The 26228-nt window shown below is 34.9% G+C and overlaps 2 protein-coding genes across 4 annotated transcripts; one reads left to right on the top strand and one right to left on the bottom strand.

The window, feature by feature from the left end:
• Positions 1-4204: 4204 nt before the first annotated feature.
• On the bottom strand, positions 4205-12603 carry LOC106167297 (baculoviral IAP repeat-containing protein 7). Its single transcript, XM_086999266.1, has 7 exons — positions 12395-12603; positions 7548-8999; positions 7072-7230; positions 6637-6748; positions 6226-6342; positions 5943-5996; positions 4205-4868 (listed from the first exon to the last, which is right to left on the bottom strand). The coding sequence occupies exons 2-7, from the start codon at positions 8520-8522 to the stop codon at positions 4678-4680; spliced, it is 1608 nt and encodes a 535-aa protein (XP_086855392.1). The 5' UTR covers positions 8523-8999; positions 12395-12603; the 3' UTR covers positions 4205-4677.
• A 263-nt stretch (positions 12604-12866) lies between these two features.
• Positions 12867-25034, top strand: LOC106167220 (uncharacterized). Of its 3 annotated transcripts, none has more exons than XM_086999268.1 (10): positions 12867-13026; positions 14087-14226; positions 14688-14806; positions 15594-15653; positions 15927-16146; positions 16460-16567; positions 16801-17014; positions 17460-17536; positions 17775-17930; positions 18161-25034. In XM_086999268.1, exons 1-10 carry the CDS (start codon positions 12972-12974, stop codon positions 18395-18397), a joined length of 1386 nt encoding a protein of 461 aa, XP_086855394.1. In that variant the 5' UTR covers positions 12867-12971; the 3' UTR covers positions 18398-25034. The 3 variants fall into 3 exon arrangements, with proteins under 3 accessions (XP_086855394.1, XP_086855395.1, XP_086855393.1); XM_086999269.1 differs by having other exon boundaries at positions 12868-13030; XM_086999267.1 differs by lacking the exon at positions 12867-13026 and adding an exon at positions 13037-13202.
• Positions 25035-26228: the final 1194 nt, after the last annotated feature.

Here is a 26228-nt window from a genome sequence, read left to right on the forward strand (position 1 = left end):
TACGAGCTGAAGTGAAGTCATTCCCACTGACGCCAGCCAATCATGCCTGTGTTCTAACAAAACAAAAAAAAATCCCCTATGCTATTTTTATCTAAAAGGGGGTTGCCTCGCGTCATTCACCTTCTTTATTTATTTTTTGGTTCTAGCATTTAAAAAAGGGTTATGAAGTCAGTGGAGATGACAATGTGACAGTGTCTAATTTGAAACCTAATTTGAGACCCTTTACACTGTAACATTAGGCCTAACGACACAAAATTTTAATAAGATGAATGCCTGGTGGACAGTAGAACTATGCACGCTTATGACTTATGACTTATGGGCAGAAACCACCAAATGATTTCCCATTGACGACCATACTAAGAAATGCCTGCAAAATTACTGGGTGAAACATTACCCATCCCAATGGACAGCAGACACACTGACAAAACTCCCAGTGGCACAAAAATATACTGTCATCAGACATTCTTTCTGGGGTCCGCCATATAGATAAACGTCCTAATAAAATATTCGTCCCGATAGATACGCCTCTATACCAGGGCCGTAGCCTGCTGGGGGCAGGGGGGGGGGGGGCAACTGCCCCTTCCCCCTGGGATTTGAGGTGCAAAAAAATAATAATAATAATAAAATAATCGCACAGGTAAAAAAATTTGCAAAGTTGGTTATCAATTCTGTGAGAAAATGTACTCATGGCCACTAGACAATTATTCAAGAATCTGTTTACAAAGGTGTACTGTTTTTAGCCAACTCAGTTCATGCCAAAAAGCTCACCCTCCCTTAGGGAGCTATCCCCCAGGCTGTACTTATGGCAAAATGAACCCACAATTTCTGACTTCTGATTGAGCAATAAATAACAGTTAAATGCACTAGAATGCAGTATTATACATACAGTTTTTAAAAATTTTCCACACACCCTCCCACACCTATCACCACACTCCTATCACTTTCGAGTGATAGTCTGACTGCGAGTACCGACCCACTTAGTGATCTGACTTAATTACAACCTGATATTTATTACCTTAAAGGTATGGTAAGCTCTAAAAAAGGGGCAAATTCCCTAAGAAAACGAATTTCACCCGGGTAAACTGAACTTAATTTTACCAGTCCATTTTTGTTCTAAATCATCAATCCAAACTATCCAAGAGCACTTTTACAATTAGTTTGAGTTTCTTACGATGTCTTAAGATACTATATATGATTAGAATTTAAATTCTCCCAACCTACACATTACTTAAATTAAGTAAAAGTTATCGATTAATTGCATTTCCAAACAAACTATGTTGTTTACAAGGGCGCGTCGGAAGCGGGAGGAGGGGGCTGCAGCCAATAATTTGCTCTTGTATCTTCCCCTGGCTTAAGCTACCCTTGCTCGCACAGCCCCCCCCCCCCCCCCCCCTTCCGACAGCAGTGAGGATGAATTAACGGGAGTGTTAACTTGACATAAAAATAACGTGAGCGCAGACCTCCGCCAAGGCAGCAATTTTTTTATTATTATTGATTATTGATTGATTATTGATCCGGATCACTACCAAAAACTAATCATCTCTTCCTTGGCCCACTTCCGACAGTTCCTGAAAATTTCATTAAAATCGGTCCATAATTTTTTGGGTTACAGTATGTTGATGACAAACAAACAAACAAACAAACAAACAAACAGGGGTGAAAACATAACCTCCCTGGCGGAGGTAAAAATTACGAGCATTTACGAGAACAAACTTTGCCCTTACTAGGGCTTTAAATTTTGACCTGAAATTTTATCAGAATACAGTAATATGCTCAAATATCCACTAATAGTAATACATATTTAAGTCCACCCCCTCTTCCCCAGCATTGCTGAAGTTGCTGAAACATTTATAATCTGAAATAGAAATGTGGCAACGCCATACCAAACCGGAGGGCCTATTTATTTATTTATTTATTTATTTATTGAACGTAAAATACAAGTGAGAAGGCGGTTTGAACATGTTGACATATTCTAAAACAACTTTTTTAACAAATTCAATATAACGAAGCAACCATTTTGAGCAATAGTGTACCCGTAATGGATCTATCGGTATTTGGATCTAAAAATACGTGGATCTATAGGTATGCGGATTTATAAGTAGGCCTACGTGGGTTTATGTGGAAGTCGTATCTATAGGAACGCAAATACATGTATATAGGACGATATTAACAAATCGGATCTATCAGTATTTGAATTTAAAAAGACGTTTTTTTTTTTCAGTTTTTCCTTTATGTATCTATCGGTAACGGGAGTATAGTGACTTGAATATTTTGGGACTAAATTTTATCCGTACGTCCCCTCACGACTGCACGGCACCTGTGCCTGGTCCTGAAAAAAAAACTGGCAGTTGTTTACACCCTTGCCTGCTAGTCGATACTAGAATTAACCCTAGCAACACACAAGAAATGCCAGGAAAAAAGGAAAAAGCACTAATTTTCTCTCACTGAACTACAGTCGATGATTGGTCCATTTAGTGGTTTCTGCCCTTACGCACCATTCGTGTAATGGAGGTAGAAAATGTAATCTGTCAACTTTTATCATTTATGTAATAGCAGGGGCGTAACCATGCAGACCTTTTAAAATTGTACGTTTTTTGGCTAAAATGAACAGTTCTTATCCATTTAGTGAATATACCGTATTGGTCATAATTATGTGTATGTTTATTCCGTGGACTATTCGAAGATTACACACTAAATTAAACTTAAATTTTAAGGTTTAAAATTCACTCCCTTACCCAACATACACATGTAGGCCTATATAGCATTTTTGTTGTTGCAGTGTTCTTATCATTTAAATTACAAATTCAACCAATTATTATTATTATCCAAAACCCTGTGAAATAATATATCACACAGCATGAGTCAGCTAAAAAACCCAAATTTCAGTTGAAATCCCCCGTCATTTTTTTGTTTTTTTTTTTAGAAAATTCCCTTGATAAGTGTCATTTCCAGACACACCCAGGACTTTACGTGTAGACTCGGCAGTCTGCCTGGGTTGATTGCCGAACTTATTAATCAATCAGTTAAATCCATAACAAGGAAATGCTTCCTTTCAATTGAAAATGATATTAAGGGATGTGCATAGGAATAAAATAGGTTCATTTAATTAAGTCTTACACATTATTATGAAACAACGAAAATTACTCATATTCTAGCAATTCTCCTTTACCTCGGGGATTCGTAATATTGAATACAGCCTACCGGCACTTCAGATTATTGCCTAACTTCTATACTAATACTACGTGTTACTACTTGAAGGTGTCTGTTGGTCGCTCGATTTTGTATACCCTCGATCTTCTTTATCTCTCCTGGCAGATTATACATGCCAAAAACGGGGTGTGGTGTGGGCCAAATTATTGCCTCGCCATCGTCGATACTTTGGCGTAGGTACAGGGAAGGGTGACTCGAGGGTATGTGCCCGCCCCCCCCTTCTTCCTTAATTGGCCCGAGGGTGAGTTTTCTCTCCCTCTTTGGGATTCCTGGAAGCAATGGATCTTGGAAATATTAGAGCAAAGATGTTGATGGGATGCTTCTTTTGCATAAGTAAACCATGCTTCTGAGTGATCCTCCCCCCCCCCCCCACCCCAGTTCAACGCCTTCATATTTGTCATCGTTGTCTATGTAAAGCCTAGATTACATTTGAAATGCGATGCCCGTACGGTGCACGTATACTGCCCGTAATACTCTTTTCGTACGGTGTCTGAGAGGAGGTAAACGGTGGTCGTGCTAAATCACTTGGAATCGTACGGAGTTAAGTCCATGCAGTGTAGACATACTCGGCGTAGCCCGTAGCTCATTACGATTTCAAAAAAAAAAAATCTTACTGACGAACGGATGTAATCTAGGCTTTACTATTTCAAAAAAAATCGTAAAGCCTAGATAACACTTCCATCGGACAGCGCCCGTACCGCGTGTTAATGTAATCTAGGCTCAAAATGAATAATGACATCCATTGCTCCAAAAGACGAAAGACACTAAAACGTGTTTCAAAAATATATGTGAAAAGCGCTCTGAGAACGTCTTTTAAGATACTTAGTATAAGTATATTACACAAGCTTCAAATTGTCATTGGTGTGGCTGTGCCATTAGACAAAAAACAACAAAAGTCGCAACAAACGCAATGTCAAACTACTCATCATCTCTCGGTTTTCGTGAAAATCAACCAACAAGTTGTTCAAGAGATGATAAGAAAATTTTTCCATTTTTGTCCATTCACTTCCATGCAGTGCTCCCTCCGATTGCTGTTACAACGTTAACATCTATTCAGGTAATCAAACTCTCCAATGACAATAATCATCACTTTATTTTGAATTTTTTAAAATACATTTTATAAAAAATATTTTGCAACTACTGAATTTAACAATGGAAATGGAACAAACAGCGCCATCCGAAAATCTCTTTTCCAGAGCTAAGTGGACTGCAGGTGACATAATATAGCAGATTCTTCATTTTCTTGTTAATAAAATGATGTCTTCAAATACGTAATGTATACTAGGATTTTAAAATAGATATAATAGAGAATATAAGACTGATCAGAAGCGTAGTCCTTATATGATCGATTCAATACACTGCACTTTGGTGAATCGTAAATTGGCGCTTAAACTAAAATCTCAAACCAGTTTTTTTTTATTGTCAGTCTCAATTCAGAACCGCACTTCCACAAGGGATCCGGAAACTTTACACAAAGAACGTATTCACGGTTGCAGCTATCTTCTTTGAACATTTTGGACAATTCCTTTCATTTGGAGCGCAATTTTTGCAGCAAGTAATATGGGCACAAGGCAGAAATAAAACGGTTGCATCTTCAGTACAGGACGAGGTGAAACAACGTCTTCTTTCTTTCAGGTCTCGATTTTCACGACGCATTACTGAAAATTATGAACACTTCATTTAAATATATAAATAAATTTTGGACCATTGTATACTTAAATGAAAAAGGCAGCTCTTCAAATGTATGTGAACATCTTAACTTTTCAACATACAAAACAAAAATAACTAGACTGCAACTGGCTGAAGCCAGTGGCGGAGGATTCCCCTGCAAAATAGGTGTGGAAATGCTCTTACAAGGTTATGTGAAGGTCATGGGTTAAATTTGACCAAATATTCTGAAAGAGCATGTGCGAATTGGGGGGGGGGGGGGGGGGGGGGGTGTCAACAAAACATCACTCTAGCCCACTGCAATATTTCTCCATGAAATAGCCAAATGACCTTGAAAATGAGGGTCAAGGTCAAATTTGACATTTGATTTGGGGGTTTTGGGTATATGTTTGGGGTAGTTTACTATGGCATGCTACGACCAAAAACCAGTGTTTCATGGATAAACTGCCAAACTCAAGATTTCTGCAATGTCATAAATATTTAAAAATCTATATTTAAAAAAGTAATAAGGCAGTCACTACCAAAGTACGGCTAACCTTAGATAAATATATAGGGCATCACTTGCCACTATGATTGGGGCTCTGGGCCTTCTGGTTTTTGAGATCTCGGAAACAAACCTTTTTTGAGCCCGTTTGGCCATTAGCGACCTTGACCTTGACCTACTTGCATAAAAGTAGGTCATTATCTGTGGATTTGTCTCAGTATCATTGACCATAAGGCCCTTGGCCATATGGCTTATACTTTAGGCCTAATGGCAATTTCAAATTTCATAAAATTTGCCTTTAAAAGACCTAGTGACCTTGAAAAGTAGGTCAAGGTCACTGAAACTGGGTCTGTGGCATATTCTTGCCATGGGCTACCTATGATAATTATTTCAGATTTTTTGCGAAAAAAAAACGCGCGGAAAGAATAATAATAATAACAACAACTATAATACTACCAAAAACAATAGTATTCCCCTATGGGGAATCCTAAATATTATTCCTACACGATTTTGTTAAAACGACTGTTTACTTTCAATGCAATCATTGAAGTAAATGAAGGGCATAGGTATTAGAATTTACCTGATATTTCGTCATCACCATCGTCAATATCATCATCACTTTCAGCAAGGTTCTCTGTAAAATTTATAGATGATTTCAGAAATAAAAATGTTCATAAATTCTGAAGTAACAAAAGAACAGAAATATGCTTACAATATCAAATTATCTTAAGAATACACAGCTTTTACGACTCTCAGTTATTACTTCACGAAGCGTAGACTTCTAAAATATGATAGAATTCAATCATTGTCATAATTTTAAGATGTCTTCAATTCAAATCAAAATATTTTGTGACTTTATTTACCAGAATCAGAGATGAGCTGTTGCGAAGTCCCTTCCATTTGATTTTCCTCCTTTTTGGCCTTTTCTTCTAAAGCAAATAGTTCTTCTATTATGACTTCAGCGCTGGGAGGTTTTGGCCCTGAATAAATAACACGGGTGTAGAATAAAGCGTTAACTGATATTTTCCTAGGCGTAAAGAGTGAATGGAGATGGAGCGGTCTACTCTAAGGCTTTTCACAAATAACATTCCCTTTTTAAGCTGCTATGTAAGCATCCCATTCAGATCGTCCCGTTACATGCACCCATCACAATAAGGGCCTGCATCTAGATATAGTTAACCAAGAGGTTTTGATTAAAACAAACTAAATGCAATGACTTTAAATTACCACATGTACATTTGTGACACAGGTCAAGTAAATTGTTGAAAAATTACCTTTTTCTTTGAACATTTTTTCCAATATTTGCCGAATAACAGCAACATCAAAGCCCATTCCCAGAACTGAGCGAACAGCAGGTGACGTCATGGCAGATTCCATGGTTATTCCCTGATTTGATAAAATGATATGTTAAAAGACAATACATACGACATATGCTAGAACCAACAAACAAAATACAACACACATCAAATTTGCATTCTTTAAATTATGCAATAAATAAAATATGCATGAGAAAGCCATTTCACTCACCACTCAAAACAATAAAAGCCTTATGAAGTTTTCGTCTTTGTGTAACATATAAAAAAACATGGTATGGTCCTGTGTCATATATGTCAGATTTCTACAGGCTTCAGTTAAAGTGCAGTAAATTGTACTGTCACGATCAAACCTGTAAAAGGCCTACACATGCTGATCCTGACCAATTTCCTTACCTTGGTAGGCGATGATTTTCCTTTCCCTTGGATATCCCTAATGAAGTCTACGCCTTTACACTGTTTGACAAACCCGCATTTAGGAAACCAGCGTGCATGCTCTACCCATGGATCATCTCCTTGTGCCCAATTACATAACCCTCCATTGCAGAAAAAGCACTGAAATGGTGAAAAAATACCAATTTACATGTATTGCAAATGTATCACAATATTAACTAATATGTTTCTTACAGCTTTTAAGCGTAAAGTTGATTTAAGACTAGGGTAACATTTTTCGACAATCAGTATCACACATCGATTTTTCAAAACAGAAATATAAATTGTCACGTTCATTTCACTAACTTTTGTTATTGTCAATTTTAGACTCAGCAAATTAAGTTTTGTTTATAATTGCCATTTAAGTTATTTGTTTGTTCTTTCTTTTATCTATTAAATCTATTCAATTACCAATATAAACTACAAATCTTGCGTCATACCTTAACTTTATCATCGTAGCCTGCATAAAAGAATCCAGCGTGTGCCAGTTCTGCAGGAGTCTGGGACTTGTCTCTTGGCCAATCGGTAAAAGACTGAACTCTGTTAACCTCAATGGCAAACTGTTGGTTCTTTGGCCTTTCAAACACTATGGGGCTCTCCTCTGAAAGCGCAAGCAGGGCTTCGTTAGCGATAACAGTGGTGCCATCTTCTTGCAAATTCGACTGGTTGACAAAGCTGCAAAGTGGAAAATGTCGGCGGTGTTCAGCCATTGGGTCGTCCCCGGTTTCAAAGTTACACATCTTCCCCTGGCAAAACACGCATCGCACGGTGTCTGTTCTTCCAGTGAATACAAACCCTGCTTCTGCCACAGTCTGCGGGTGTATGTCGCTATGTGGCCAATTGACAAACGTCTCTAATCTTGCCCACGTGCTTTGGCGGTAGTAAGAATCGCTACTGCTGTTCTCCGGATTATTGTATACTGATGTTCTGACCCCATCTGGGGCATCTCTATTTTGTGCTGTGTTTGTAGATTTGTCTTCAGAATTGCTCCCTCCTTGCACAGTAAAGGACATGCCGCCGACAGCCCCTCTATCTTCCTCCAAAGCTGCCTGACCAGCACCAGGAGCAGGGGTTGTTAATATTGGCACGTTCCTGTTGCTCAGCCCTTTGATATAATCGCATGTTGGAAAATGCCGCCTGTGTTCCGACTCTGGATTGTCCCCGGGTTTCCAGCTCTGCAAACGTCCATTGCAAGAGAAACAAATGACCCTGTCACCTTCCCCAGAATAATAAAATCCTGCTCGGGCAAGACGTGTTGCTCCCACGGGTGCAGTGACAGGCCAGTTTTTAAACGAACTGACCCTCAGCGCTTCATACTGCATTTCTTCACCAGGAGCAAATGGAAGTCCATTTTGCAAACGTTCAAAATATGAATTAAGTGAAAGACTGTTCACGTTATCACCAGAACTAGCCATTTTAATATATATATTTATATATATACTGGAATATCCCACTTAATGACCCAACAATATTTGAGGAATATCTACATAAAGGTCGGTTTTAGTCGTTTTTTGCGATGAAAAGAAAAGGAGATGTCCTTTTTGTATTGAATAATATGAATTCCTAGAACGTGTAAGTGTTTATGTCTCCTGTGCTTAGGGTGAAAATGTTTGATTATCTTCGTATTGGAAAAAACGTTACAGTTCACTGCACATAAAGAGGATTTTCCGAAAGACTGGTCCATACATTTATATCCATCTTGTTTGTGAGATTTTTTTTCAATAGGCCTAACACAACACAGCACCAAAGGTGCCATGACAGATGTTCAGTGGCATACTGAAGTGATACTGGTATATATTTTAACACTGGTTTGGTACTGCACACAATGATCAGTAAGATGTAAAAAATGCACCTGGCCAACTGCTCCGTCTTCATGCCGTTACCTTTTCGTTCTGAAATGATGAGATATGGAATGCATCATTCAATATATCAGGAAACATCTACTTTCAATATCTATACTATTAATATCACTATCTATATTATGCACACTATCAATATAATAATAATAATAATATATTTATTTCAAGTCTAAAATCCATAAAATGTTCAATAGACTGTACAACATAAAATACAAAGAAGTTTATAGATAAAAATGGTTAAGATATATTTTATATAAATAAGAGCTAAACTAAATTGTAATAAACAGTAATTAAAAGTAAAAAATCCAAGGTTTCTTTAAAATTGTAAAATTTAAAATTCATGAATAAAATGTCTTAAAAATATGAGTTTTTAATTCCTTTTTAAAAGATTCTTGTGATTCTATTAGTCTAATAAAAATTGGCAACTTATTCCACTCTACTGGTGCAGCTACACAAAATGATATGTCACCATATGATTTTAACATTGATTTTGGAACTTTCAGTAAAAGTTTGTCACCAGACCGCAGGGATCTTTGAGGGCTATAATGTTTGACTAGATCAGTTATATATGGTGGAGCTAGATTATAAAAAGCAGCATGTGTAAAAACTAAAACCTTAAATAAAATTCTGGCCCTAACTGGTAACCAGTGCAGATGCTTTAAAATTGGAGTGATATGGCAATCCCTAGGCTGTAGCATTAAAAGCCGTGCTGAGATATTCTGGATGCGTTGTAATCTTTTGATCTTATCATCTGGACATCCATATAATACAGAATTGCAATAGTCTAGCCTGGGAGTTACCAATGAGTGTATAACAGTAGCAGCAGATGATTGATTCAGATGTTTCCTTATGGTGCCAATATTCCGAATGTTGAATAAACAAGACCTTGTGATGTAGGAGATCTGTTTGTCCATTGAAAGTGTAGAATCAAAGTATACTCCTAATTTTTTTACATGGGGGGAGGAAAATGCCATACTAGCTCCAATTTTAAGCTGCAAGTTGTGAGCAAGGCCCTTGTTGTGGGATTGAGTAATGACTAAAAATTCTGTTTTTCCATCATTTATCTTCAATTTGTTTGAAATGAGCCAACCTCTGAGGTCTGATATGCAATCAACAATTGTGTTCACAGACAATGCTGGATCATGGATGTTACAAGATGTGTACAATTGGGTATCATCAGCATAAAAGTGGTTACCTATCTTATGATAATGCAGAATTGCTCCAAGGGGTAACGTGTAAACACAAAACTTAAGCGGGCCAAGCACGCTCCCCTGAGGAACACCAAATAAAAGTTGTGAGAGTTCAGAAAGCACACCATTTATATCACTATCTACACTATGTATGCTATCAATATTACCAGTACTATCAATATTGTCTAAGGCGAATTACACCAAAAAATACCCAACATATGTATTCAATATTATATATAATATAAAATCAATAAAAGTATAAAAAAAAAATAATAATAAGGAATAGTCGTAGAACCAAATGACCATCTATCTATCTATCTAGAGACATATCTGTGAATATCTGTAAAAAAAATCTTTCAGTCACCCTGGTAGAGGGTAGCTGATCAGTATGTTTTCCTTAAAATGTGTTATCAGTGTTGCATATATGCAGAAAAAAGCAAAAAATAACAATAAAAAACAGTATAACTTTTAGTGAAAATGGTCCGATCAAGCTGCTTTTCCAACTTGAACTGTGACGTTAGGCACTAGCCCGAGGCAATTGCCTACCTAAAGTGGCACCGGGCTAGTAAAAAAGTTGAAATTTTATAAAGCACTAGCCCGAACAGGCTAGTTGAAATTTTGAGCCTATTGTAACACTCAGTAAGATTTCAAAAATATAAGTCGCCAGTCTTCTGTGCCCCTGCCTCTAATTTGACGTTTCTAGATAGTAAGATATGCCTCTCAGTTGAAAAATCTCACACCTAGCTCTAACTACTGAATATTGATTAGTTGCTATAAATAACTTCACTGTAGTTATTTATAGCAGCAGTCTGTCTGATCAGCGTGTCGGCATCTTCTTATTTGACCAGTTTGTTGTCATGACTACAAATTGCTGTCAATCAAGTTACTGGATCAGACCGGAATTCCTTGGTACTAGCAACAGGTTTTGTCAAAACAACACTGTCTCCGAAGCAAGTGTAATGTATGCATTATCTCATGGAACATTTGGGTTAGGACCACTTAGCAGACTGAGGGGTGTAGTATTCTATTTCCTTTTTTGTTTGTATTTTTTATTTATAATTTTAATATCCACGAGTTAATACATTTTCCTTTGCTTATTGCCTTTTAAAAACAATAAGACCCTGGCAGTTACATGTGACATAAATACCCTATGAACTATTCTTGACAATGTGGGATAGTTGGGTTTATGCCATGGCTACCCCTCCACACTTGAAAAGTTGTTTTTACAATTGTATAACCAAAAGAATTGTAACCAAAAAAATTGCAAGACGTTTGTTTAATTACCCTTACAGCACCTATGTATTTTAAATTAGAAGTGGCATTATGTACTGATGTAATTGGAAATAAATTGTCGGAAAAGAGCCATTGTCAATAAAAAGAATAGGAATTTAAAAAAATTTTTGATTGCATATAAAAATGGAAAGAAAGGTATTATAAAAATATGAAAAGTAAGGGTAACTATTTTCAGTATTACATATTAAAAAAGGGAATTTTTTCAATATTAAATAATTATATTTTAAATCAATTTTACCACCCCATCAACTGAAAATTAACCTGATTGACTTTGTTATTCACTTGCTCTACTTCTATAATAAGGTTTACAAGAAAGTACAGTATGGTACCACAACTCTTTACAACATCTGCTTAAACTTTTTAAATGAATTATTTAAATTGGGCTAGTGATTTTTGGTTTGGGCTAGTAAAGTTTGAGAGTCTGCTAGCCCGAAGGGCTAGTAGTCAAAAAAGTTTTTGGCGCAGACTGGACTCAGCCTATTCATCAGTTCTGTAAGTTTCAAGCCAAAAGGTAAAATGGTTTTCCACTTATCGTGTTATCGGTGTTGCATACATGCTGAAAAAAAAACAGCATTACTTCCATAAAAATGGCCTGGAACATGCTGATTTTTAAACTTTACCTGCATATTATGAACATTCATCAGTTCTGTAAGTTTCAAGCCAAAAGGTAAAACGTTTTTTCACTTAAATTGCATTATCGGTGTTGCATATACGCTGAAAAAGGTAAAAAAACAAAAAACAGCATAACTTCCATAAAAATGGACTGAACATGCTGATTTTCGAACTTGACCTGCATATTATGAATATTCATCAGTTCTGTCAATTCAAGCCAAAAGGTACAATGGGTGTCTGTACATAAAAACCTCTAATATGCACGTTCTGTCGTCTGCTATAAAAACTCGTACAGTATGTACATGTACAGTACATACTGGTATGTTACGTTACCTTTGCTAGTTCAAGTGAAATCATCAATTCCACTGACTTTTGTCAGTTTTGTACATCTCCGTGTAATCCTACGACTTTTTGATGAAAATACGTGTTTTTGAAAGAATCAATGTAGCAACTCAGCGCAAGTCCTAGTAAGAAATTATTCGTAAGATTACCCCAACAAAAAAATCCCCATGTGCATTTTTTCCCCACGCTATTTTTAGAACTAGGGAGTTCCGTAATGTCATTCTATTCTTGTTTCATTAGTCTATTCATACTACTATACTTCATACCATACAGGGCGTATAAAAAAGTGAACAGTTATAAAAATACCCAGAATTTAAAATTTTTATTTCATATAACAAATGTTAATGTAAATATAGGATTTAAATATTGTATGCAGCTTGCGGAATCAGCCGAGGATTGCCGATTGACTAATGTCGAGTGCGGAGACATCCGAGTATTTCCGACTGAGTCTATTTGTTCTTTTTAAAGGATTATGGCCTAACACTATATGGCAGTAGGGACATAATCTATAATAAAAACGTTAGTGCATGTTACACTAACGATACAAGTATTATTTAAATTAAGAAGAATGCATGGGATCTCTTGTATAATTTCTTCCGCCTGGTGGACAGTTGATGAACTATGTAGGTAAGCACTATTTGTGCAATGGAAGTGAAGAATATTACATGCCAACTTCTATCCTCCCAAGAGGTTTTATGTAATGGAACCATATATAACCTGGAGGAGCGTAAGCTTACATTTAAAGATGAAGAGTTTTGGATATATATTGGAGTTTACATTGTTTTAGTCCTATTCGCAGGTAATTTGTCATTTTCGCTCCCAGTATACAGAGCTACATGTACAGTAACGTAGCTAATATTAGATGATGTACTTGTAACATAATGTCGTGCGGCAATAGCTTTCCAGAGATCCGATCGTTATCTCTATTTACTATTTAGACTAAATGAGCCCTAAAGTGTACATTTGTTTCTCTGAAAAGAATTAGATATCAAAATAACGCGTACACGTACATGTGTAAGCTTGTGAAACGGAATCTCGGAAACTGAAAGGTAAAATTCGACTTTAAATATCATTTCTGGCAACACTCTCCCATTGTGATTGTTTGTACTTCCATTATTGTGTCACCAGAATCAGGCTTAAATGCCTCGCTATATACTGTACATGGATAAGGGTATATGGAATCACCACTACGTACCATATGTGATTCTTGTGTGTCAGCCTTCATAAACAAATTTCACAATATTCAGGCCCATAGCCAGCAGTTTTTTTTGTTTTTTTTTTTTTTTTTGGGGGGGGGGTCGTTTTCTGAAAAAGTGGACCTCTTACCATAAAATTAAATCCTCAAGTACATAGTTCAAATTGTACCCAGAGTGGACCTTTTCCCAGCAAAAAGGGTGGTTCTTTCGAACCACCCAAACCTCTGCTGGCTACGGGCCTGATATTTCATGATATTTTGAAATAGACAATGATGCCACTGCTAGATCCCAAACATTATTATATATCTATACTTATTCAGAGGTAAAAGTATGAGAAATGCATGGACCCTTCAAGTTCCAGAGGCCCTTTTACTTATACATCCTAGCTTACACAATGAAAGGTACATTTTTGTAAAGACAAATGGAACAGATAAAAATCATATCTGGATATGTTTATGATGAGTTTCCTGAATATCCTCCTCTCTAGGTCTAATGGCTGGGCTGACTATGGGTTTACTGTCACTGGATCAGATGAGTCTGAATGTACTGAAGGAGGCAGGGACACCAAAACAGAAGAAATATGCAGCAAGGATCCTCCCTGTTGTGAAGAGGCATCATCTGTTATTGGTATAATAGTAGTGCATTCATTGTTCCTACTAGTATCATTGCTATACATATGTATTGCTCTCAGTATGATGTGCCTACTTATGAATAGATTTGAGCTGTGTTGTATAGTTTTTAAATGAATATTTCCACAATAGATGTATGCTCTTGTCTGTTTCTTATATTATAATATATGCACAGCATGAAGTTCGTATATGAACCAAACTGGCTCTGAAGTTTGTTTAGTTTAATTACTAAGACTTCAGATACACTGTATATGTACATGTATGTTAGTATTCCCTTTTATGTAAACATAGCAAGTATAGTACCTCAATCACACTACAATATCCATCAAATAATGTAATTTTACTATAAACATAGCACATGCACATGTAATAGAGAGTATTCTATCTGATAGTAAAGACTACTCTGTATATCTTTTATGATTAACTAATTACTGTATAACTTTATTTTGCAACTTTAAGGTGACCCTGTTGTTGGCCAATGCTGCTGCCGTGGAAACCATGCCCCTCTTTTTGGACAGAGTATCTGACCCAGTCACTGCCATAGTCGTCTCTGTGACAGCAGTTTTAATATTTGGAGAGTAAGTGGATGAATTTCAGTCATAACTGAAGTGATTCATTATTTCCTTAAAATCACTAAACACCTATATGAAAGGAAAAGGTGTAAGTTTCTTGATAGAATGTTTTGATCTCAGGTGTACTGTTACTTTGTACTTTTTACACTGTATTTGGTCAATACAATCAACATATTAAGTTATACTACTATTTCTAATGTCCCAGTTGCAGTTGAGACAAGATCCTGCACATAAATTAACCACCTGTTATTAGATATCACATACTCCATAGTACAAAATGACAGTATCTCCTGACAAACTTTCAGACATGCAAATATATTATTTATTCTTGAATGCTAGAAAATTTACTAGTTAGCAAGAAACACATTTACCGGAATGACAGCTGTTACATGTACATGTAGAGCAGTTGACATCACATCGATTTTTGTTATGAGAAGCAAATTGGGAAAATAGTAGTGAATTGATTATTCTGTTGCCCTATTATCACAACGGTAGTTTTAAATGAATATTTCCACTGTGACAGTAAACGTATGTGTTTGTCTATTTCTTAATGTACATACACAGTACATCAACCAGCACTAAAAATTTGAATTTACCATGCTTCTAGAAAGTTATTCATTACTGGGAACTACTTGTTGAGACTCATTCTTATTTACATAGTGCATGTAGGTGAATAAGTGTATATGTGCTGTTATATGTGAGCAGAAACCTTGAGTAGACATTCTGTATTTTTTGACACATGTATGTACTTACAACTTTACATATGTTTAATAATTCATGTCTACATTTTCAGGGTATTTCCCCAAGCTTTGTGTACAAGATTTGGATTGGCCATTGGAGCTAATTTAGTTCCGTAAGTATATATGTACTGATATGATAGATGACCAAACATTTGGTAAATATTTATGAATATTTCTCCTAAACTTTACAGATATGATATGATACTAATTGAGTGGCATTGTTATAAATAACAAGTACACTGCACTGTTAAGTTGATTAGCCCTCCTTTAAACTTTTTTTAATACATGTAACTGTTTTTTTTTCAGTAATTTTATTTTTCTTCTCCATCCATTTCATTTTAATCTTCACATATCCGTTGTTAATATGTTGTCTTTTTCATTCACAGGCTGGTTTACTTTTTAATGGCAATATTATTCGTCATAGCCTGGCCACTAGCTAAATTGCTGGACTTTTTACTGGGACACGACCATGCCACCTTTTTCCGTCGTGCTGAGCTGAAAGCTTTAGTAACTTTACATGGGCCAGAGAACACGGAGGCTGACTGCAGTGATGGGGATGCCTCAAGTCAAGAAAAACTTACTGTGGATGAAGTGCTTATCATAAAGGTTAATGTTTAATAGAAGGAGGTCTAATTCAATGTAATATATCAATGCACTGTGTTAATTTTTCACTTATTAAGGCATTGTTCATATGAAAAATCAAAATTCCAAAAATACAAAAATCCATTGGCGGTATCTAGTGATCACCTGGACGCATGCATCATCATGACACATTTATGTACAAGATATCAGTTTTTGCTTTCAAAGAGGTATTTTTCTCTGCTTTTTGATTCTTTATTTATTTCAACTCTTCGAACATGTATTGATGGGTCATACTATCGGATAATTTAAAATGTTGAAATTTCACTGTAAATTATAGGGGGCTTTAGAAATGAGAGACAAGACTGCAAAGGATGCCCTTGTTCCCCTGGAGAGTGTTTTCACATTGGACATCAATGACAAAATGGACAGTGATACCATGAACAGGGTAATTTAAATTAACTCTGGACATTTATATTTTCTCCTTGCCCTTTGCCCATCTAGCTTTAAAACAAAACAAATGCTCACATCTTAAATGGTTGCATTTTATCCTTCAGACAGATTAAATAGAACTTGTTGTTTATTCACAATTTTATAGAGACATTATTCTGGTACTAAAAACAAAACAAATCTTGCAATTATTTTCATATATTAACTTGTTGTTTGCAATTTCTTGTTCAGATTTTAGAGGTGTCCCACTCAAGAGTACCAATCTATGAAGGCAATAAAGAAAACATCATTGGAGTTCTTCTAGTCAAAACATTGATTCTACTGGATCCAGATGATAAAGTGCCAATACGAAGCTTGAAAAATACGAAGTCATGGAGAGATGTGCATTATATAGAAGAAACAAAACCACTGTTTGATTTACTCAATGAATACCAGCTCGGAAAAGGTAAATTTTTGACTTTGAGAATTATTTACATTTGAACATTTAGATAGGAGTATTGTCAAATGTATGATTAACCCAATTCAGAGAATTCAGGTTTTAATTGTCCTCATACATGTATGTATACATTAAGGTACCAAAACTTATACATTTGATAAAATGTGGACATTTCTAGTAGATATGATGTGTATAGAAATCTCACTGGTCAACTGGAATCAACAACAAAACTTACAATGCATATACATGTAGCTTTATTTAAGCTTTTAGAATTTAAGCTTTGATGTTCTATTTGAGTACTGCAAGTCAGTTGCGAAGAGTTTTCCTATCCATTGTATGTGGGAATTTCTCTCCTTTTAGAGGATTTTCCCCTTATGTTATCTTATGTTACCATTGATATTGTGTGACTTACTTTTAGATTTGAAATCAAAGGGGATTATTATTTTAATTCTAGCTCATATGTCTGTGGTTTTAAAAACAGATGATGGAACAAGCAACAGCATACAGGCAGAAGGGGGACAACCATTGCATGTAAGTATATGAGGAAGGAGATTACAGTATTTTTCATGTACTGGTACATTGTATTCTGTAGTGCACAATCATATGATTTTTGCATATGCAAAAAAAAAAAAAAAAAAAAAACCTTTGAGATGCAGGGTGTTAAGTTTGGAATGATGAAAAGTTGATTTTGCAGGTAGAAGAATATCAAGAAATATAATCAATACCTATGGTAAAACAATACATAATTTTTTACATTGTATGCCTTTAGAATGTTGCTGGAATAATCACTTTAGAAGATGTAATAGAAGAGTTAATTCAAGAAGAAATAGTTGATGAGACAGATGTCTTCGTGGACGTTCACAAAAGAATCCAGGTGGCCAGAGCCAAGGTGGCAAAGATTCCAGGATTAGCTGACCGTTTTGCTGTAAGTTTTTATCTCTACTAACACAGAACAGTGTCCATTTATCAGCTTGCAGTGCACATGTAGTTAATTTTTAATCATAATAATTTTAATCAAAACTTTTATCAATATAATTTGATATCAAGTAGGTTAAAGGAGGTTGCTGTCACTAATTAATGTGTATTAATTCAGTCTGCAAACATGAATTACAAACTAAAGAAAATTGTTTTAATTTCTATCATTGTGACTTTCAGAAAATGGCAGAAAGAAGCAAATCACATCCGCCCACAAGTAAACTGTTGCCACCCATAGATCTCCCACATAGTGGCCTGAAAAATGACAGGGCTACATCCATTAGTGAAATACCCACGACCACACAAGGAGATACCAGTACAAACATGACAAAACCCTCCCAGTCAGGTTCTTTAGATAATACATCAGACACGTACAGTTATGATGGAGATGACACTGCATTACTATTGGGAAAGTGATCTGACAAACTGTTAAATGCACACAATGAGGGTTAGGTGTTTGTGGAGCAATAAATAAATTTTTATGTATCACCTGTATCTCTTAATCAACAAGGAACACTGTATCCAAAACTGCTATATGATCTATAAACCCTTTTCATCTTTGGCAAGTCTAAATTTACAGCTGTTCATTAAGGCTTTCATTATTATTATTATTATTTATTTATTTATTTATTTATTTATTGTTCAGTGTATTGTTTAATAATTCTTGGAGGTGATATTATTTGGGACTAGATGCTTATTCAATACCTTTTTCACCAGATGCAAAAGAAAATGTGGTTAAGGTTGGTAAAATATTGTTTTTGCTAAGACAAGATTAATATTGATTATTTTTCTTTCCCCATTTAGTGAAGAAAATATAATTAAGAGTGACACCAGCAAGATGTTTCTTAATTAATAGACTTCTGGTCAGCTCCAGTGTTGTTGAAGTGCTAGAATATCTATATATTGGTATGTTTGATGAATATTTTTTGGATTTTTGAAATGCGATTATATATTTTGGGCCAAAAGTATATTTATGATGTATTTATTGTATGGATATGTTTTTTTTAAGTTTTGCAAACTTAAATTGTTATTAGTGTTGTTTCTTTTATATTGTTTACTGGTTATTATGTATTTATATATAAATGAAAATATAGTATACATACATTTACCAGGGTATTCCATACTCCAGAACTAGATGAGTTCTTTATACATTTCCAATTACTCATCGAAAAATATATGATTAGTGCATATTAATTAAATGCTACACAAGACCAGTTATAATTTTTTTTTTCGTTTTTTCTGTTTTAAGAGAAATGGGGTTCTTTTCCTCCGTCATAGTTGTTTTAATCAATGCGTCACTTGACTCTATCAGTTTACACATACATAAAGTTTACCTGTATATAAGCGCTTCTTAGATAGTGCTTATCTGGTAAATAATTATGACTAGTAAAATTCCCAGTGCTATTTGGTGGGAGAATTATTGATATGACAAGCTGTTACAGATGAATAAATAATGTCGAGTTATAAAATGCCCCAGTTTTCAAATATCACTTTTTTCTCAGTCATTTTTTCTTGAAGACTAATGTTTTTAAATCTTTTTTAGACAACTTTTATTTGGGATAAGTAAAGATAGTGATACAAGTAAATAAAAGTGAATATATTTCATTAATGACTTATGTACATTTACACAAGAATATTTATATGCTTGGCTTTATGATTAATCTTGGGTTAAGTGCAAACATTCCATACCATAATCCACACAGAACACTGTTAATCTATTTCTGCAAGTCACTATAATCCACTAATGAATGCTTTTAAAAGGATAATTTATAAAGCAGACATCACAATTTGTTGATTTGTTTGAAGGTTTGAGTACCATCAAAGATATGTTCTTATGTACCCTGACTTTCAGAGGATCCTGGAAAACATACCTCTCTAGCAGCATGTAGTACTGTAGTAGAGAGGTGAGTTTTCTGTGACCTTTAAAACTTGAGATGGTCTTCTGTTAAATGTTAAATAGTTTGAAAGACAGTTCTTTATTTTTCTTCTCTCTGTGCCCTCTGTAGATTTTTTTTCTTTGAGAAGTCAGGGAGGGAAGATATTGTGCCCCATACCTCCAGAGACCTCACTGTAGACTTTGTACTAGCAATATATTAATTGTCTGGTGATGACAGTGGTACTTTTTCCTAAGTTCTAAATATACTGCATGGTATAATGAGAATATATTTTGTTTCCTGGAAGCTTAATTATGGGGTACGAATGACTGTATCAGATCACTTAATTTACCCTCAGTATCAGGAACTTCATGGAACTTATATTACCGGTATACTTGGGGATTTTTTGGAATTAGTTCTTTGCAATCAGGTTTGATTTTTATGTACAGATACAGATGTGTCTGTACATATAGCCATCATCTGCGTCTGTCGTCGCCGTCGTCGCTGTCGTCGCTGTCGTCGCCGTCGTCGCCGTCGCCGTGCACTTTTACCGATAACACGATAAGTGGAAAACCATTTTACCTTTTGATTTGAAACTTGCAGAACTGATGAATATTCATAATACGCAGGTCAAGTTCAAAAATCAGCATGATCGGGTCACTTTTAGGGAATTTATGCTGTTTTTTCACTTTTTTCAGCATATATGCAGCACCGATAACACGATAAGTGGAAAACCATTTTACCTTTTGACTTGAAACTTACAGAACTGATGAATATTCATAATACGCAGGTCAAGTTCGAAAATCAGCATGATCGGGTCAATTTTAGGGAATTTATGCTGTTTTTATGTACAGACACAGATGTGTCTGTACATATAGCCATCATCTGCGTCTGTCGTCGCTGTCGCCGTCGCCGTCGCCGTGCACTTTTACCGATAACACGATAAGTGGAAAACCATTTTGCCTTTTGATTTGAAACTCGCAGAACTGATGAATATTCATAATACGCAGGTCAAGTTCGAAAATCAGCATGATCGGGTCACTCTTAGGGAATTTATGCTGTTTTTTCACTTTTTTCAACATATATGCAGCACCGATAACACGATAAGTGGAAAACCATTGTACCTTTTGGCTTGAAACTTACAGAACTGATGAATATTCATAATACGCAGGTCGAGTCTGAAAATCAGCATGATCGGGTCACTTATAGGGAATTTATGCTGTTTTTTCACTTTTTTCAGCATATATGCAGCACTGATAACACAATAAGTGGAAAACCATTTTACCTTTTGGCTTGAAACTTACAGAACTGATGAATATACATAATACGCAGGTCAAGTTCAAAAATCAGCGTGATTGGGTCATTTTTAGTGAATTTAGGCTATTTTTTCTCTTTTTTCAGCATATATGCAGCACGGATAACACCATAAATGGAAAACCTGCATTTGACCTTTTGGCTTGAAACCTACAGAACTGATGAATATTCATAATACGCAGGTCAAGTTCGAAAATCAGCATGATTGGGTCATTTTTAGTGAATTTAGGCTATTTTTTCACTTTTTTTCAGCATTTTTGCAACACTGATAACACAATAAATGAAGAGCTGTTTTACCCTTTGGCTTGAAACTTACAGAACTGATAAATATTCATAATACGCAGGTCAAGTTCGAAAATCAGCACGATCGGGTCACTTATAGGGAATTTATGCAGTTTTTTTTTTCACTTTTTTCAGTATATATGCAACACTGATAACACAATATAAGAAAAACAGATTGGCCAATTGTCATTATACTCACAGGAGGGGCCAATCTTACTAAAACGCAGGTTGAGTTTGAAAATCAGCGTAATCAGTCCATTATTTTAAAAGGTAATGCTGTTTTTTCACATTTCCTCACATTCAATTCTTAGGCATGTTAACAGTCTCATTATTGAACTAATAAGATACGTAAATGTGTTTGTTTGGCATTTCCTGCATCTTTACAACATTGTTAGGTGATTTTGTAAAAATGATGGTAAACTTGTTATCATGTATTGTGTAATAAAGTGTCAAAAATGGAAATAAACTCATATCATTGCAGTTTGTCAGATGTATTCATCCACTATGTTCAGAATCTCAGAATGGAGGAAGTTGGACATTTAAAACTGTTCTATTGATACTTTTCCCATCTCATCAATTTTCTTCATTGGTCATATAAAAATGGCAGTAAACTGTTTATGTTGTTTTATGTTTAAAAAGTGTTAAAAATGGAAATAAACCCATTTCAGAACAGTGCTGTATTGTTTACATTTTGGCATTTTCAATATGTGACTTTGAGGTTCCATGGGCCTGAAGGCTTTTGCTAGTCACATTTTCTGAATAACCATGATACTAATATTTTATAATTAAAAATTGATGGTCATTATGCAGTAAAACATTATGTAATATTGCATGAAAATTTTAAGAAGCCCCTATTTTGGGCACTGCTCCCATGATGACCATTTAAGGAAAATCATGTCACTTACTGTTCTCAAACTTACAGGAAAGAAACATGGGACTAAAATACAGCTCCAGTAGGCAATGCAGTCTGTTTGGTAAATTTTTCTGGCAATTAAACAGTTTTTTGTGAAAATTTAATTTTTCACTTATTGGCATTTTCAAGGTGTGACTTTGAAGTTCCATGATCCTGAAGACCTTTGCTTGTCACATTTCCTGAATATCCATGATACTAATATTTTATAATTAAAAATTGATGGTCATTATGCTGTTAAACATTATGTAATGTTGCATCAAAATTTGAAGAAACCCCTATTTTGGGCACTGCTCCCATGATGACCATTTAACAAAAATCATGTCAATTACTGTTCTCAAACTTACAGGAAAGAAACGTGGGTCTAAAATACAGCTTCAGTAGGCAATGCAGTCTGTTTGGTAAATTTTTCTGGCAATTAAACAGTTTTTTGTGAAAATTTAATTTTTCACATATTGGCATTTCCAAGGTGTGACTTAGAACCTCCACGGGCTTGAAGACCCGTGCTAGTCACATTTTGTGAAAATCCATGACACTTATATTTTATTATTAAAAATCGATGGTCATTATGCTGTTAAGCATTATGTAATGTTGCATCAAAATAGAAGAAAACAATTTTTGGTGCTGCTGCCTTGATGACCATTATGGAAAAACCGTGTTACTTATAACTGTCAAACTTTCAAAAAAGAAACACAGGACTAAAATGCAGCCTGAGTTAGAAAAGCAGTCTAATTGGCTTCTTTTTCTGGAAGCTATACATTTTAGTGTTATATTCATTATCTTTTTTGGCATATTCATTGTGGGACTCGGAGCTCCCATGGACATGAAGCCAAATGGTAATCATATTTTCTACATGTCCATCCTATTTATAGTCAATAAACAAAAATTGATGATAATTATTCTCTAATTTATTATGTAATGTTACATCAAAATTGACAATCTTTTTGCACTGCTACTGCAAACATTATGAAAAGAAAACTGTGCTACTTATTATAATTTTAAACTTACAAGTACGATTTTTAGGATTGGCCTTCAGCTCATGAGAAAACCAGCTCTATTGGATTATCATGTTTATTGTATTTATGCATTTTTTGTGAAATTTTCATTTTTCTCATTCTGGCACTTTCTAAGTATAAACTTGAACTCTGATGGGCCTGAAGCCTTATGCTTTTACTTTCGTCTGTGTTACCTGTTGTGCATAAGTTGATGTTGACATAATGTATTATTGCATCAGGATTGGTAGTCTCCTATTTTGGGCATTATGGTTTTGTGCTTTTCTTAAGGTGTGACTTATGGGCCTGAAGACCTTTGAGTGGGTCAGTCTGTAAATTACCCTTGGGTATCACTAGATTAATTTCAGAGTTATAAAGTCATTTGCTTTAATAGGCCATTAAATGAGATTACGTAAAGCACACTTGTTGATATTTCCCTGTAAACTCCCAAAGGTAAAGCTCTCTGCTAGATTAATAATAAGGAAGCAGTGATAATTATGCAGGTAAATTTTGTTTAATATTGCAAATAAGTTTTTTATATATATATATATATGTATATATATCAAACTGGAAGATTAAAAGTTTGAATAGCAGCTTCATTGGAATTATATTTACCTCAAGCTCTGCCAAGGAGGTTATATTTTCACCCCTGTTTGTCTGTCATCCACATAACACAAAAAGTTATGGACTGATTTTGCAGAAATTTTCAGGAACTGTCGGAAGTGGGCCAAAGAGGACAATGATTAATTTTTGGTGGTGGTCCGGATCAATAATCAATCAATTATCAATAATAATCAACAATTGCTGCCTTGGCAGAGGTCTGCACTCTCAAAGTGCTTTTCTAGTTTTGTTGTTTTCCTTTATAATTTTTTCTCAAACACTTGCATTTGTGACTTTTAGCCCCAGGCAGGCTCTCATCTGCCTGGGGCTCTGCACATTTTCTGTATTTCTACATAAGCAGTTGTATTGTTTTTTATGTCTTTAAACATTACGTAATATTATTTTATGCACTTTCATCATTTTTCAAATATTGAGACTTTCATAATGTGAATTTGAACTCTCATGGTCCTAAAACTGTAATCTTATTGAAGGGGTGGATTGAGACCATCTTCTGGGTCTTCCGGAAGACAGTCAGGTTATTAAGTTTATATTGACTGGTATCTATTTTTTTCTGTTGGAAGACCATCAAAATGGAAGATGGATCAACATAGATTCGTAATACTGTCAGAAAATATCTCTGGGTCCGCCCCTGTTATTGACCATGTTACCTGTTGTGCAAGATTAAAATTCAGTGTTGACTGACAGTGCTATTATAAGCATTATTTATTATTGCATCAAAATTGACAAAATGACCTTTTTTGCATCTTTATTTTCTGTTTTTTGTCTGTACATTTGACAGCTTTGCTGCCTTGTTATAAAGTTTCTGTTCACTTTAGTAGCAATAGTTGGCATACTCATGTTAGAAAAGCCATTGATTAGTTATACAACATAAAGATCTATACTTGTACATGTATTTTTATTTCAAGTCTGTTTAGTAATATAAAAGTATTGAGCCAAATTTATATGATCAAAATGTCCCAGAACAAACTAACAGTATTTTATTGTAATTTAAGGAAGAGGCTCATGGTAGAGGAATATATTATAGGGCAAGCATTTATAAAAGCAGTGCTATATGAAAGGAGGGGATTTTTTGTCGTTTGGTTATTTGTTCTTTTTATTCTATACATACTGGCAATATGTACAATGTATGTACATTATATGAAACTTAAAATGTTTCTTCTGTTGAATGTTTTGATTTGTTAATCCACTGAAAGACCAAACTTACAACACTACAAAAAAAAAAAGATTTGTAATATTATTCTGCACAGTTTATTATATATTTTGTTTACTTATTTTTCTTTAAAGGGGTTGGTCCCATGATTTCTATTCAGAAACATCTGAAACTTATTTTAAATACTCTACCACCAGGGCTTTTTAAATCAAGTTCAAGAAACAAAAATACTTGCCCCCCAGTTCACCCTACTTAAAGTTTGTATTTACTGGTCAGATGGGGGGGGGGGTCAGAACGTGTTCACCCAATTGTTTGGTTAAGCCTTAATTTTCATTTTAGACAGTTTTCCCATGTTTGAATACAAAAGGGGAGTTTTTAGGTACAAAGAATATTTCCCTAGTTATTGAATTTATTCACTTATTTATTTATTTATTTTAGTAATTTTAAAATAATTGGAAATGAGATTTTAAAGGCATCACAATTACTGGTTATGTTTCTCTTTGTCGAAGACCAATTCAAAAATATTCCAAAAAATTCTAAGATCACAATTAAATGAATATAAAATACACAGGATTTTTAAGTACTAAGAAACTCCCCCCTTATTGAAAAATTGACTAATTTATTTATTTTAGTTATGGAATAAATCGAAAGGGGATTTTATAGGCATTACAATTACTGGTTATAACTCTCTTAGTTGAAAACCAATTAAATAATGTTTTAAAAAAATCTAAGATCACAATCTAATCCTTTTTGTTTTCTGCATCGCAAAAATCAAAAATATTTGAGCATTGCTTTGAATTACATTAATATTAAGAAAGATAAGACGTACCTGTATATCTTCAATAGGCAGTCTAAAGACGACTACTCCATATTGGTTGCCTCGTAAAAGTAATTTATATCAAATTTTTAAAAAAGGCATTTTTTGTTTGGATGAATCACAGGAAAATTGGGGACTTATAAAGTCCTGAATAATGTTTCATCGTCTACTAAATTTTAGCTGTACATGTCCCTACTTGCATGCTCAGGGGTGTTCTGGGTATGTCTTAACAGGCATGGCCGGGGTAATTTACATGTAACTAAACATTATCTTATCACTCCTTACATG

This window comes from Lingula anatina, chromosome 1 (genome assembly GCF_051362555.1).
Source record: "Lingula anatina isolate TDL-2025a chromosome 1, LinAna3.0, whole genome shotgun sequence".
Lineage (NCBI taxonomy): Eukaryota > Metazoa > Brachiopoda > Lingulata > Lingulida > Lingulidae > Lingula > Lingula anatina.

What these genes read in the sequence shown, in the direction of transcription:
- LOC106167220 (XM_086999267.1), top strand. Translation starts at nt 13,049, where the DNA reads ATGGAAGTGAAGAATATTACATGCCAACTTCTATCCTCCCAAGAGGTT. An exon ending in TGTTTTAGTCCTATTCGCAG is followed by an intron (nt 13,203 to 14,086) that starts GTAATTTGTCAT and finishes CCTCCTCTCTAG; the next exon opens with GTCTAATGGCTGGGCTGACT. An exon ending in ACAGTGATACCATGAACAGG is followed by an intron (nt 16,568 to 16,800) that starts GTAATTTAAATT and finishes TTTCTTGTTCAG; the next exon opens with ATTTTAGAGGTGTCCCACTC.
- LOC106167297 (XM_086999266.1), bottom strand. Translation starts at nt 8,522, where the DNA reads ATGGCTAGTTCTGGTGATAACGTGAACAGTCTTTCACTTAATTCATAT. An exon ending in GCTACGATGATAAAGTTAAG is followed by an intron (nt 7,231 to 7,547) that starts GTATGACGCAAG and finishes TCACCATTTCAG; the next exon opens with TGCTTTTTCTGCAATGGAGG. An exon ending in AAAAATGTTCAAAGAAAAAG is followed by an intron (nt 6,343 to 6,636) that starts GTAATTTTTCAA and finishes TTATTTATTCAG; the next exon opens with GGCCAAAACCTCCCAGCGCT.